The sequence below is a fragment of the Manacus vitellinus genome, unplaced genomic scaffold (genome assembly GCF_001715985.3).
Source record: "Manacus vitellinus isolate BGI_N305 unplaced genomic scaffold, ASM171598v3 scaffold_10_pilon, whole genome shotgun sequence".
In the NCBI taxonomy this organism is placed as follows: domain Eukaryota; kingdom Metazoa; phylum Chordata; class Aves; order Passeriformes; family Pipridae; genus Manacus; species Manacus vitellinus.
The window spans coordinates 2,774,667-2,789,651 of record NW_021938838.1 but is presented as its reverse complement, the minus strand read 5'-3'; the positions used below and the strand labels follow the sequence as shown (position 1 = coordinate 2,789,651).

At 52.9% G+C, this 14,985-nt stretch overlaps 1 protein-coding gene across 2 annotated transcripts in view; it reads left to right on the top strand.

Moving 5' to 3' along the window:
* Positions 1-1,665: 1,665 nt before the first annotated feature.
* The window catches only part of CPNE2 (copine 2), a 43,041-nt gene continuing 29,721 nt past the window's right edge, over positions 1,666-14,985 (top strand). Inside the window, exons 1-2 of one of the 2 annotated variants that reach the window (XM_018083114.1) lie at positions 1,666-1,737; positions 10,847-11,043. In XM_018083114.1, the coding sequence (XP_017938603.1) occupies positions 10,876-11,043 (168 nt within the window). In that variant the 5' untranslated portion in view covers positions 1,666-1,737; positions 10,847-10,875. Of the gene's footprint in view, positions 1,738-5,695; positions 5,796-10,846; positions 11,044-14,985 lie in introns of those variants that run through there. The other variant, XM_008924195.2, reaches the window with a different exon arrangement.

The window sequence follows — 14,985 nt, the reverse complement described above, 5'->3', positions numbered from 1 at the left end:
TTGGGCGAGCAGGGTGAGCGGGGTCAGTGTGACACTGGCCAGCACTGTGGCTCGGGGTTTCCCCTTCACTAGCACCCAAACCCCACGGTTTTTTTTCACTCAAACAAAACGGGTGTCGACCCAACTTCTAGATATTTTAGAGCGGTTTTAAGCTGCCTTTTTTTTTTCTTTCTTTATTTTTTTTTCTTACAGCCAGCGGGGAAGTTTTGGGGTGGATGCTTTTCTCTTTTTTTTTTTTTTTTTGTAATCAGAAAACGGATGATGCTCGTTCGAGGGGGCTGGGGGGGGTGTGACAGCACGGCCGCGCCCGCCGCCCGCCCCTCGCCATCACCGCCCACCCGCCCCGTACGGGGCGGGTGGGCGGTGATGGCGAGGGGCGGGCGGCGGGCGCGGCCGTGGGGAGCGTTCTGAGCCCGCAGCCCCGCGGAGAGCTGCTCGCCCGCCCGCGTGAGTACCGGCAGCCCGAGGATGCCGCGGGATAACGGAGGTGGGAGAGGAGCGGGGCTGTTGGGCGCGATGGGTCCCCCGTGGGTCGGGTAGGTGGGATACGGGATAGTCCGGTGGGAGGGGTTGCGCTGGCCGGGACACGGTAACAGCGGTGTCAGCCACGGGATGGGGGACCTGCAGGGCAGTGGTGTCCCCGCTGGCTTGTCCCGGGGTGTGTGGTGGCGCTTCTGTCCGCTGGGACAAACCCTCAGTTCCCTCGGAAAAGACCCTGCATCCTCTGTGACAGACCCTCCATCCCTGGGACAGACCTTCCATCCCTTGACTGTTCCTCAGGACAGTCCCCCCATTGCTTTATGCTCCCCTTCCCCAGCACAGTCCCTTTGTTCGTGCACGGTGTGGAAGTTGTCCCATTCCCATTCCCCTTCTCCGTGTATCTGCATCATCTTCTAAAGATGTCAACGGGACACATGACCCCAAGAAAATGCCAGGGCCTGGTGGCTTCACTCCCCAAGCCTGGGGACAGCTGTAGGGTTTTTTCCCTGGCAGCATCCACAAGCTTCTCTCCTTATCCTCTGGCATTGAGGCACAGAGGGGATCTGGCGAGCTGGAGGCTGGGGAAGTGCAGGAGCGCTTCTCTAGCTGTTTGCAGCCTGATGCTGCTCCAGCTGGCGATGATATCCTTCATGCCATGCATTTGGAGGGGACAGGAGGGGGACTGAGAGGGTTTACGCTCGGGGAGGTGCTGCCCCTCGCTCCTCCGTGCCTGGTGAGATCCTTGTTCCCTGAGGAAGAGGCGAGCGGAGCGTTTCGCTTGGCAGCGTGAGGGTGCTCGGAGGATGGCAGGCAGGGAGGTGTTTTCCCGTCAGCTCTGCCAGCCTGAAGACCTGATGCAATAAGCCTCTGTGTGAGTAACCCTAATTTTGGCAAGTGGCTGGATTAAAGCCAGGGAGGCTGGAGGACTTGGTGGGCAAACACACCCTTCGGAGCTGGTCACCGCAGGGAGGGTGGAACAGGAAGCAGAGGTGAGCAGAGAGCTGGGCTTTGGTGGCAGAAACGCCTCGGAAGGGCTGGGTCCTTACTGCTGACTCCCCAGAGGCTGAGCTACTTATTGGAAAGGAACTGGGAGGATCCTCATGAACCTGGAGCCCCGGGTTTGAACCTCCGGCAATACACTTGAACCTCGCTGGAAAAGCTGGAGTTGGAAGGAGGGCGGCGCCAGCACAGCCCAGGGGTGCTCAGTTCTGACATTGCTCCCCCGTCACCAGCATCATCCTCCTTGAGCCAGTCCAGGTACTGGTGCCTGTGATACCACTGTGCTTTTCTGGGGTCAGAAAATGATTTATTATCAGCCAGAAACTGCCTCCCACCAAAGCCTTTTGGGGGCAGGGAGTGGAGAGATGGGAGGAGGAAGGCTGGGAACAAAAGCTTGGGGCACGTGGAAAGGATGGAATCAGGGGAGGATGTTTTCCTGTAGTAGCCCTGGGGAAATGCTGCATTTGCTTTGGTTACAGCTGTGTGATAGCCTGGGAATAGGTTTACGTTTTCTGGTGATGTGTATTTTTGTTTCTCTGCTGTTGCTGCTGGACCATCCTGGTTGGGATAATGTGGAGGGAAGGAGGAAGGCACCCAGTGAGGCTTCCAGGTGTCTCCAAAATTGCATGTTCCTGTGGTGTAGGCAGCCTCTAGCACTTGCCCTGGGAGGTCCTGGAGCTGCTCCCCAAGATCAAGCCCTGTCCCCAGACCCCTGGGGACAGAGTTTGCCAGCAGCCTGTCTCCACCATTGGCATGTGCCCTGCTGTCCCCAGGACTTGCTTGGTCAGGATCACAGTTTGCATCTCTTGAAGGGGTTGCAGATATCACTCAGTAGCAGTGAGGGTGGGCAGGGTCACCTGCTGTGACAGTTCTCCCTCCTCACTGCCCTTCTGAGCTCCAGCTAAAGAGGACTGAGATTGTGAGGGTCAGTGGGGACATCTTTGCTCCTGAGGCCCGTGCTGGGGGACAGCAAGGGACTTTGTGCTGGTTGCTGACAAGCTGGTGCAGTTTGTGAAGCCATTGCTTGTGGGGGTGTGAGGGCCCCAGTGCCTGGCCAGTCTGTGCTGTAGGAGGGGGTTCAGGCCCCGGGAACTGGAGGTTCCAATGCTGAAAAATCCTCTTCAGGTTCAGCTTCTGCAGCTGAGCTGTGGGTGAAGATGCTCTTTGCCCTGGGGGGATACATCAGCCACACAGCAGTCCTCAACTCTTCTCCTCTTCCAGCAATCCTCCTCCCTCACCCCAAAACAGTGGGATTATGTGGCACTGGAGCAGCCTCTGGCTACCCTGTGATTTACTAGTCTGCCCAGTTGTGTACTGGAATTGCATCAGCTTTGTTTGCCTTTTAGCAGTCTTAGTGTGGTGTGTGAAGAGTCTGGGAGGAATAGCTTCTCCTGCTCCTGTTACACTTGGTGGAAAGAGTTTCCCACTGACTTCAGTGGAAAGCTCTGTCCAGGGGGAGCTGGCTGGAGTCACTCGCGCCACCGTAAATCAGGGCTTGTTCTCCGGGAGCCGTCGGTGTGCCAGGAACGTAATTCCGGGTTAATTGATGAAAAAGCAACGCTTGCAGCCTCCTGTCCTGGTTCAGGGCTGCCAGCTCTCATAAGGAACTCTTTATGTGAGAACCTTGGCTCGCACTGCGAGGCAGGGTGGGGGGATAGGAGAAGGAAAGGTAAATTTTCTGGTGTGGTAGAGTAGCCAGGCATTTGAAATAGTGCTCCTGGCAGGATGCAAACCCCACAAAACAGTGTGGAAAAAAAAAAAGAGAATTGAATGCTTCCCTCCCTTTCCCACCCCCACCCATGAAATCTTACAGTTTGTCTTTTAAACCACTGTAAAATATTTGTTGAGGGACCTGAGTCATCACTTTTTGCTGCTTTGGCTCAGTTTCCTGGCTGCTGGCTTTCAGAGGTTCCTTGTTTGGATCACAGGAGAAGGGGAAAAATTAATTCCCAGCAAATCAGGTGAGTTTGGAGATCATAACATTGTTGTTATGTTGTTAAAATACCAGAAAAACAAACGAGTGTAGAATTCAGCAAGAAGGTCTCCACTCTTTATTTGCCTGCTGCTTTTGCTGAGGCTTTGTGTTTGGGAGCTGTCATATTTTCTGCCTGTAGCCAGCAGGAAAAAATCTTGTGTCTAAAATAGTCGCCTTCCCCCCAGCCCTGGATTTTCCATCATCACGTGATTCCAGAAGCTGAGGATTTAGGAAGAAACATCAGCTGTCGTGAGGCTGATTTGAAAAACGAGACAAGCTGCGAACACGAGTTTTGCTTTTAAACAACAAGTCCGGTGCTGTGCAACCATTTAAACCCGGTCTGATGTTCCCTCAAGTGGTGTCTGAAGCTGTTGGGAAGGGGTTGAGAATTTATCAGACGTCATCCCCTTAAACCACCGCATTTCTGTGCCACTGGCACACAGTTCTGTCTCAGGGTGAAGCTTCACACATCGAGTGGCAGCATCTCTCTGCTGCAAAGCAGGCCAAAAAATTAAAATTCTGTAGGAAAACGTTGGATTGTAGTGAAGAAAATCCTACCCGTGATGGGGAGCGGATGGTGGGATGGAAGGGGGAAGGGTGAAGGTGGGCCCTGGCCACGGGGACATGTGGGCTTGGTGTTGGTATAACAGTGCAAACGAGCACCACACACAGCTACCCATGAATTAATATTTATTTATCTTATCAGCTCGAAAGCTCTGGCTGCTCTGGGGATGAAATGGTGCATGGGATGGAGGGACCTGCATGCCTGCCTGCTGCTGGGGCTGTTCTGACTGGCATGAGGTTAGGCTGGCACGTGGTGAGGTTCAAAAGCAGTTAAAGGTATTTCTGATCACTTCAGTGATGTTTTTTTTCTTCCCCTCTCACATGTGATACACGGTGTTGGCTGTTGGCTGGCAATAGGAATCCAACTAAGATTCAGAAAGCCAGCATTTTTGTTTTCAATAAGGTAGAAAAGTGGTTAATAAGTTAAACAGCCTGTTCCATACATGGCATATATTTAACATAGAGGAGGTTCCCTCTGCACCTGCAAGGGAGCCCTGCTGGCTGCGTGTCCTTTGCAGCCCAGCCACCCTCCCCACGGGGCTGCCCTGATCCTTTACATTTCATAGGGCTTTTCTTTAAATAAATCCGCCTTTTCCTCCAAATCCTGTTTTGAAACAGATCTATTTCCCCTCCTTGGGAGAGCATGCCCAGCTCCCATATGGCTGCTGCAGGATGGAACAGAGAATTTGTAACGCTGGAAGTTAAAATCTTCCCCCCAGATCCTCAGAGTGCCTTGTCCTCCCTTCCTTCATCTCCTGGTTGGCTTGTTTGTCCCACCCGGAGCACGTGTCTGACGAGAGCATCGCTGCCCCGGGGAGGCAGGAGATTTGCGTTCGGCGTTTCCCTCGTTCCGATGGAGGCTCCCAGAGGTGCTGCCCGTGCTGCTCCCGCAGGACTCAGCCTCCCGCTCGGCCACGGCCGACGGGCAGCGGCGTTTTCTGCTCCGGAACGCGGCGAGGGCAGAGCTGGCACATGAACCTTCTCCTTGGGGTCTGCTCTGTAGGGCGGTTGCGTACAGAGTTTGACGTGATCGCCGCGGTTCCCAGTGACATCACGGTGCTTTCTGCCCTAAATCACAGATTTCCCTAAATTGAGCCCCAGAGGAAACTTGTAAGTCAAGCGAAAATGTGCAGTCCTTCTCTGCGTATCTAAGCCAAATACGTGCGCGGCAGCGGAGGTGGGAATGGGGTCGGTCTGTGCGGCTCGGGCATCGCTGTGTGTCCCGAACGGAGGACGCTGCTACACTCTCGTCTCACTCTTGCTCCTCACTTGCCCTTTCTCCTTTCTCAGCAGCAAGACTGGAAGGCACCCACGGGTTTGCGAGCCGGGCATGCCGCGGGTGCGGGACGGGCGATGAGTGCGGGGCAGGCACAGGGTGAGCAGCAATGCTGGGCTCTGCCCCCTGCAGATGCACCCTGGGGCAGCTGTCCGGTAGCAGCCGTCAGAGCCCCTCTGTTTCCCTCTGGTTTTGAGGAAGGACTTTTTTGTGTGTGTGTGCTTTCTTTTTTCCCCCAGTTTCTGATTTTTCTGAGCAGCTTCCCAAAACGAGCTTCAGCCCCTGCGGCTCCTCCCGACCCGGGTCAGCGGTCGGTGCTGCCTCCCTCCCTCCACACGTCACCGCGGGTGTGGAGGATGGACTTTTGCTTTCGTTTGCCCGGCTGGAGCCCTCGGCTTTCCGACGACGGGTGGGAATTACGGAAGCACCTTTGCCGCCGGGAGCCCGGGGGCCCCGCTTTCTCTGGAGCGCTTGCTCTTCGGGGCTCGTGATTTCTCCTCAGTAAGTGGCTTTAGATACTTTGGGGAGAGCGCGATGACATTTTCAGACTTCATCTGGAGAGGGATGGAGAACAAATCCTGTTGCTCTTTGCTCCCCGATGCCGGGGCAGGCCCTGCCCGAAGGCTTCTGGTGTCCGAGGCTGCCTGCATGCCTGAAGCACTCAAAGGTGTTTGGTTTTCCACATCCCCGTCTTGCTGAAATCTCCAGTTTTGGTGCCTCTGTGAGTGTGATCCCCTCTGTGAGGACACAGGTCCTTCCTCTGGTCCTGGAACAGTGGCCAGGCAGCAGCTGTGCCCCTGCAGTTGCAGAGGGACCAGCCTTCACCCCAGACAGCAGTGGTCTGGGAGGAGCTGGGCACTGTGGGTGGGAAATGCCTGAGCAACAGATGAAGCAGCAGCCACTGTCACACCGAGGTGGCCACCAGCTGCTGAAATGGAATTTCGCAGCACCAGTGCTGGCTGTTGGCACAGGCAGCTTTGCCCATCGTAGCCCATTTGGGACAGTTTCCATCAGGAAGGGTTCGTTGGAGAAGTCACTTAATTAGGTTGTCATTAAATGCTTTGTCCTTCTGTGTCTGGCTCCCAAAGTATCTCAGTACTTGGCTTCCAGCATCTCCCCTTGGCTTCCAGCAGGTAGAACTGTGGGCAGCATCAGGCTGGAAGCAAGAGCCCTGCCTGGGCATCTCCCTCTGCCAGGTGTAGCCCAAATCTCTGTGAATTTGGGGGAGTTTGAGCTCAGTCCCAGCCGTGCTGCCCGTGCTGGGATGCTCAGAGGCAGTTTTCAGCCTTTCCCTGCCATGTGAGAGCGATGAAGATCCTCTGATGGTAGCAGGTACCCAAGGAACACGTTTGTAGGGATGTCCCTTTCTGCCTCCCAGGCTGCTCACCTGTGGCAGAGGCGTTTGCTGGGGGCACCAGCAGCTGTGTACAGGACTCATTGCATGTGTGTGCAGAAGGTAACGAGGCTGTTAAGAGGACCAGGTGCAAGCTGGTGAATCCTCAGTGTTGCCCAGGCGAGACTAAGAGGCAAATACCTTTGCTTTGCAAAAGAATTCTGGAGATGACTCTGTTGATAGGAGAGAGCAAAGTGGCCACTGTGGGTTCTGACAGTGTGGGGAGCTGCACTGGGCATCCATGGCAGTGTGTCCTGACTTTTCCTGGCATCTCTGGCTCTGTGTGTGCTGTGTTTCAGCTTTTCTGCTGCTCTGGGCAAGCAGTTTCTGTGTCCTCACACTCCTCTCCTTTGCTTCAATCTTCTGACAACCTGTTTTCACCTGGTCTTAATCCTCCCTCGGGTACAGCTGCTCTCCCTCTGTGTCTCCACTGCCTGTAAGATCAGATATGTGCTTTATAGGGACCTCAATTTACCCCTCTCATTCAATTTCTCTCTCTCATTTTTCCCTTCCTGAAAGGAGACTTGCTTCCACAATTGCAGTAGGCTGTAGTGGGACAGCCCGAGTGGGAAAACTGAGTCACAGGTGACTTGTGTGGGGTATTGCAGAAATCACAGATCATCCAAAAGAAGGGACAAGGAATCCCTGGGAGGGACTTTTCATGGTATCACTGGTGGATATCGGCACTTCTGGGGCTGTTTTGAGTATATCTGGTATTGGCTGTTAAGATAAATCTGATTTCTTTAAGGAGAGGAGATCAATGAAATTGTGGCTCTATTAAGATTTTAAAAAGCCCTCAAAATGTTTCAATTAAAGCATGGCTTTATTTTTTAAGTTCTCTGTTTTTTTTTTCTTGTTAGTGCTTAAAAGAGGGCTTTAGCATGGCCTGAGCAACTGCTGCTCATGGGGCTGCTCTTCTGCAGAGGAAAGGGGAACCTCTCTAGACATGAGTTAGTTTGCAAAACAGATATCTCCTTCCCCTACTCCTCTTTCATATAAGAGAGGAAGTAAAGGTCCTAGGTTTTCCTGCCAGCCCTTATGCACGTGCTTTGGGGTTCTGCTTAGAGATCAGGTGGCCATGGGGTGAGTAGGAGGAGGAGAACATCTGTGTGCATTGCTCTGGGGCTCTCAGATATTCATTTCAGATATTCTGGCTGGCCCCAGGGCTTGCATGTGCCCCCAGCCAGCAAAACCCTTCTCTGTGGGATGTTGTGGACATGGAGCAGCTTGGAGGTGACCAAGTCACAAAGGAAAAAGCACTTGAAAGCTATGAAGTGCAAAGATGCATCCAGCTTGGGAGGTCCTGGAAGCTGGAGCCCAGAAAGGATGTTAGGACCATGTCCCTCCATTCTGATCCTGCTCTTGTGATGCCTCTCCAGGCACCTGCTGTGGCCGGTGGCAGATGGGACCGTGGGGCAATCAAAGCTTCAAGCTTGTCCCTGGGGCCTCTCCTTGGTAACCTGGCCGTGTTCTGGCAGGAGACCACGTGTCTGCATGATGGGCACGAGGCCGGCAGCTGGGATTGTACACTGGGAGAATATTTGGCCACGGATGCTGAGAGAGTCACAGGACTTTGTTCAGGGTGGCAAATGTGAGGAGAGGAGAACAAAAACGGGAGGAGAGACTGGAATACAGATGATGGGCGAGCCAGCTCAAATAACCCCTGAATTTAAAGCATCTTCTGGGATGTTAGAATACCACCAGCTCGCTGAAGCCTGGTGATGCCTCAGATGTGAAGCCTCTGAGCTGGAGGGACCTGTGGCTGCTGCCAAGGTGTCAGGGGCTGAACCCCCACCTGGCCCTGCAGAAGGTGCTGGATCCATGCCAGGGAAGCAAGAGGAAGGTGCTGGATCCATGTGGGTGCAGCAGGAGTAGAGGTGGCTCTCCAGTCTCTGCCCCAGCTGGCACTGGCCATCTGTCCTCGTCCCAGTGTCCGTCTGGACCGTGCGCTCCCCGGGGAGCAGGACAGCCTGAGCACAGGGGCAGGAGCACCAAGAGGATGTTTTGGTGCCTGCCAGCCCTGGGAAAAAAAAAAAAGGTTTTTCCACTGAGTCACTTGCTGCCTCTGCTTTTTGTGAGACAGCACTGAGATCTGGGGGAAGGGGAGGTGGAAACACTCCACCCAGATGTCCCTGCTCCGGCAGGGCCAGGCCAATGCCAGCACAGCTGCCCCGTGTTTGCTTTTCGGGGGGAGCAGCAGACAGACAGACAGACAGACAGACAGCAGCACAAATAGAACAGGCCTGGCTATTTTAAGACACCGATTACACGATCTGTGCATTAAAGAAAAATTAAAATGAAATCTTTGCTTTAGCTGCAGCTGATGGCACGGGCTCGGGAGGAGCAGAGGCAGGGGCGACAGGTACAGGCACTTTGGAGCCAGTGCCCCGGCCACGGAGGAGGAGCCGTGAGGACTTTTGCTTCCACATGTGCTTCTCCTTGAAGCCCCAGCAGATGGGAGGTTGCCCACGTGTGCCACCGTTTTGGTGTCAGGCTGCCACTGTTTTGGTGTTGTGCTGCTGTGGACAGGGAGTGATGGCACGAGGCAGGCTGGGTCTAGGGAAGGGGGAACCACGCTTGAGAAAGGGACACGGGGATGTGCACGGGTGTGTGCAGGCATGGATGGGGATTTTCTTTTTCTGGAGAAGTTTCTGGGTTCCTATGGAGCCAGAAGGGTTGCACCACTCTTTCCCTGAGCAGCAGGCTGGGATGAAGAGCTTGTGCTTACCGGTGGGGGTTAAAACCAGGCTTGTTTCTGGTGACTTGGTACCAAGCAGAAATCTCTGCAGGTAGGAGGAGAGGGCTCCGAGCCTTGGAAGCTGGAGCTGTTTTCTGCTCAGTGTTTGTTGCAGCAGGGCTGAGCACTCAGGACAGCCAGCACTGAGCCTGGAGCTCCCTCTCTCACAGTCCTGCTGGGATCACTCTATCCCTGCCCCCCTATCCCTATTCCAGGTAGGAAGCTGAGCTGCAAGGGAAGAGGGCAGCAGCCCAACTCCCAGCAGCGCAAGGGCTTGTAAGTACTCATGCCCAGGCAAAACAAACAGATAGCATTAATTGGGGTTTCAATGCCAAACAGAAGCAGATGGTTTATCAAGGTGGAGGAAGGTAATGTTTGGGGGTTTTAGATAAGGTGGGTGAGCCAGGAGCCACTCGTGAAAAAGAAGACAAAAGGTATCGAAGCAGCTGCTGAGAAGAGCTCACTTTCCACTGGCAACCCCAGCCACAACAGTTTGTTAGTATAAATTATTCTGGAAATGCTTTTTCTTATCTTTCTCCCCCTGCCCTTTCTGCTCAGCTGAAGACCTTTGGTGGTTTTTTACAAGTAAGCTGCACATAAGAGAGCAAGAATGTAGTGTGGGGTGGGGTTTTGCACTAATAATGGTATAAAACACATTTCTATCTGCAAAATTACTTTGGTAGCATACTTTTGGTAAGATCTTAAATGGATTTTTAGTCAGGGCCCTGTAAATCATCCCATGCTTCAGGCCATGCAGTGGTTGTCACGTTTGCCTTGTGCTTCTCTGAGGCAACTCTTGCCACTTCTTAACTGCTGCCAGAGCCACTGCCTGCAGCTGGCCTGGGGAGCTGAATGGAGATAGGGCTGAACCAGAGCTGGAGCTGCCCTCCACCCCACTCCTCCTCAGTCTCACCCCCTTCCCTGTGAGGATTTGAGGAGCAGAGCTCAAGTTTGGCCCTTGTAGTTTAGGTCCATGGCCTGTGGCTTGGGACCAGCCAGACAACAACCAATTTTTGTGATGAAAGATGGTGTGGAAATGTGGTTCCTCCCCACAAAAAAAAACAACAAAAAAAAGCCCAGCATGCTGGAAGGAGAGGTTGGGGACCCCCCTTTCCCTCAGGAGGGTAAGCAGAAGATGTTACCTTTCCTTGGAAATCTGTTATTTATGGAGCAAACCCAAAGCAGGTTGTAGGTGCTCTGCTGGGCTCCCACTCAGGATGTCTGCCTGGTGGGGTGACCACATGGAGATGGTGACTGGGCAGGGAGATACTCTGGAGCCAGGAAAGCCTCATGACTTGGATCATAACTTAAGAGATCGACGCTGTGCACGTGGCTCCTCTGTCTGTGCCCAACTCGCCAGTGCTGACAGAGTGTTTGCTGTCCTTCAGCACTGAGGTTTCTCTCTGTCCTCATGTCCCACAGACTGCCTGGAGCTGCTGCCACCGGAGTCCATGGCGTACACGATGCCTCCCACGCCGCCGGGGCCCGTCGGCTCCCAGTACTGTGTCTGCAAAGTCGAGCTGTCCATCTGCGGCCAGAACCTTCTGGACAGGGATGTCACTTCCAAATCCGACCCCTTCTGCGTCCTCTTCATGGAAGTCAACGGGAAGTGGGTAGAGGTAAGTCCTGATGTTGTGTGTACTCGCTCCTCCTGGGTTTGCTCGTGCTGGTGTGCTCTGCTGCAAGGCTGGTCCTTGTTCCCCCGTGAGCAGAACTGGAAGCTCTTCTGGTCCTCCCAAGGCTGTGAGGGTGGTGCTGATGTGAGAATTCTTCTGTTTTGCAACCAGTCCTTTTCCCATCAGTGCTTTCTGCTTTGTGCTGGGGGTTGGCTTTAACTGCAGATCTCAAAATGCTGACCTCTGGCAATGCTTGTGGCAGGTGTGAAAGGATCTTTCCACCTTCAAAGGGGTCCCAGCCTCTTCTCAGTGTGCTGTGAGCTTGTGGTGCTTCAGATATGGGTGCCTGAAACGCTGATCCCATGTAAGAGTTAGAAGTTGTGAGTTTTGATGTTGCCATGTGGTGTGTTTCTAGTTGAGTCAGGATAAACTGGTTCTTGGATCCTGAGTTGCATGGGAAGCTGGTCTTTGAGTTTGACTTGAAAAGTGGCTCTTTCTCGGGACCAGGAATGTGCTGGATGAGGGTCTGGAAGGTCAGTCCAGTAGAAAAGCAGGGCAACTTGTGCTGTGGCCTCCTTCAAGAAGTGTATCAAGGTCAGTGCTCCTTGAGCTGGGCATTTCATGGACTGTTATGGAGCGAGGACCTTGGGATGGGGAAGGATACTTTTGGGAGGTGGGTGTGTGGGAGCTTGGACCAGTTCAACTGCAGACAGGCAGCAGCCAGCTGGCAAATCCTGGATGAGCTGCTTGCAGGCATTGGTCTTCCCTCCTCACCAGAAATCTCACAAATACATGCTTAAACTTCATATTTCATATTTCATAGTGGGAAGCCCTGAGAAGAAACTGTAGATGATCTTGGGGTTTTTTTTGTTTGTTTTAGAAGTCATCTCCTTATGAATAAGAAAGATAATTTCTAAGGAAAGAAGGGAGGGATCAGATAGCTGAGAGGGAGCAGGTCAGCAAAGAATGGAGGCGTGATGGCGTAAGCACCAATGTTGGATGCAGCAGAAAATAAGTAGCCAAAGGGCATTAAATCATGTAAACCAAACAAAAATTGTCCCAATTCCTGGGAAATTAGGCAGTCTCATTTTTTCAGATGCTTGGACAAGTTGAGCAGCCTTTGAGCACTTGGCCAAGGAGTTGGTGAATCAATGGGCATCATTTCAGCTGTCCAGCAGCTGATCTCCTCACGTGGGGAGGGTGTACAGGCAAACCTCACCTTACCATGGTCCACAATTAACTTTTCTCAGCTGCCTGGGTGAGACTAATGAGCTTTCCAGCCTTGATAGGTGTCATCTCTGACCTGATTCTACTTTTCAGGAATTTCTCTCTCTGTCAGTAACACCTCGGTCCAGCAGTTTTGATTCCAAAGCTTCCTTTAGAATACAAACGTGTGGTGCATTTAGGGTTTTTTTTTTTTCTTTTCCTCTGCTATTTTTAGCTTCTTTTTAATTGGCACGACAGGCACTGGACGTCAGCCTTGAGCAGCAGCTTGCTCAGCGCTCCTCTGCTGTGGTGTCAGTGGAGGCTGAACGGGCTGGCACACAGTGTGGTGTGCTGGTGTGGCACTGAGCTGGCTCTGCTCAACTGGCATGATAAGGGCACAACCAGGACCAAGAATCCTCTGCACCCACAGTGTCAGCAGTGATGTGTGGGATTGGGTCGTGGCTGGGTGCTGGGGAGACAGTCAGGAGAGGCGAGCTTGCCTGTGAGAGCCCCTTTGGATGGGACATTTGGTGGACCCTTGGCAGCTCGTGCCACGCAGTTCAGAGGCACCTGGGGTACCCATGTGGTTCTGTATGGATTTTGGCCACACAGATGTGCCCCCTTGCCCTAAGATGAACCTCTTTCCTGTCTGAAAGCTGTGGCCTTAATAACACAGCTGAAATGTAGGGGACAGATGGGGACAGAATAAGCTTGTTGGTGTGAACCCATCCTACCACACTGCCCCTTTGTCCTCTGCACTGGATTAGGGACACATTAGGGACCTGGTTTGGGTGGTGGGTGTCCTCCTTCAGGACCAACCCTGGCCATAGTGATGCTGGTGTTGGAGCTGGGCGGCGGGGCTGTGGCACCAGCTGATGCCAGCAGGAAGATTGCTGCTCGCTGTTCTCTCTAGCTGTCACATTTGTTCCCAAATACAATTATTTTGTCTCGCTGAGCTTAATAGGAATTAAAAAATCTTTGTGAATCAGCCTTGGAGGGGTGGGGGAGGGAGAGACAATAAAGCACAGGCCGGGAAGTAACATGAAGATGGGTGATGTTTAAATGTTCTGCCCGGTTACATCATCTCGCAGGAGCCATGAGAAACCTGACCTTTGGTGCCAGGAGCAAGGACACATGACTCAGCCATGCAGCTGCCTTTTTGCCACTCTGAGTCATCTGGGTGGCACGAACTTCCCTTGGTGCTTGGGAGAGCATATCTCAGTGTTAGAGCATGAAGCACTTCCAGGTGCTGGAGATGCTCGAAGGTCTCCAGCCAGCCTTCTTTTGGATGCTGGAAGATTCTCTGGCTGCACCCACTGAACACAAGGGCTGTTGCTGGAGATGGTCTCCTGGTTTCATGTTCTACGATTTTCAGAATCATAGAATCATGGGATGGTTTGGGTTGGAAGGGACCTTAAAGATCATCTTCTTCCAACTCCCCTGCCACAGCCCTTGTTCAGAGGCCCGTTCAACTTCCAGGGACAGGGCACCCACAGCTTCTCTGCCAGTGCCTCACCACTCTTACAGTGAAGAATTTTTTTCTCATATCTAATCTAACCCTGCTCTCTGTCAGCTGGAAGCCATGCCCCCTTATCCTGTCACTCTCTGCCCTTGTCCAAAGTCCCTCTCCAGTCTGGAGCCCTTTTAGGTACTGGAAGGTGCTCTAAGGTCTCCCTGGAGCCTTCTCTTCTCCAGGCTAAACAATCCCAATTTTCTCAGCCTTTCCTCGTGGTAGAGGTGCTCCATCCCTCTAATCATCTCCGTGGCCCTTTGAGACTCATATCCAAACAGATACCTTTAATTAGCTTGGCTGCCTCTTAAAAACCCTTGTGTTTTTCTGCTCCTGGGTGGCAGAGCAACCTCTGGTCTTCTCAAAGTCTGCAGACCTGTAAGCTCTGGGGACAAGGGGGTGGCAGGAGCTGATAGCAGGTGATGGTGTGTCAAGAGGCCTAATATGTGATAGTCACCAGCAAGGTGATTTATGCTCATCAAACCAAAGACCAAACCTTGTGCAGTTGTCAGCTGGGGGTTGGGATATTGTGCTTCATGCTGACACTAGGCAGGAAATTAAAGTTTAATCTGGATGTTGAAGGAAGCCCCATCACTCCCAAGGGTTATCTCAGGTTGTCTGGGGTTTTCCTCCCCTTCCCCTGGGCCACCCCTTTCAGGACAGAACTGGAGATGGAACCTCAAAACCTCAAAATCTCCTCGAAACTGGTGTCTGGGAGTGAAAGGACTGGTTCTCCTTCATCCCTGGCTTCCCAGTAGTTCAAAGAACATGGAAGGAGCTAAAATCTGTCTTTGCTGCCTGCACACTTTCACCTTCTGGTTTGAAAGGGCACTTGTGTTTGCTGTGCTGCTGAAATGAGGCAGAGCTGGGGGTGCCCTCTGCTCCTGGTCCACCCCACCTCTGAGCAGATGCTTGGCTCCTTCGGTGCGAGGTGGCAGCGGAGAGGGAAGGATCTGTGTGAAGCTGTGTGGCCCTGGCCAGCTCACAGCCCACTGGTGTTGATGGATTTGATTCCCCGGAGTGCAGCAGGTGGCTATTCTGGGAACACAGCATTTACTTTAGTCGTTTCTTGGCAATTAAGACAGACTAAGCGAGCAACTTCAAAAAAACACTGCGATCGTTGGGTGTATATATATAGCAAACTCACCACATTTCCACTCAACCCCTCCAAAACCTGCCTCCTGTTCTGAATGAGTTTCTTTGGGACTAAGGTATGTGTTTGCTTTTTT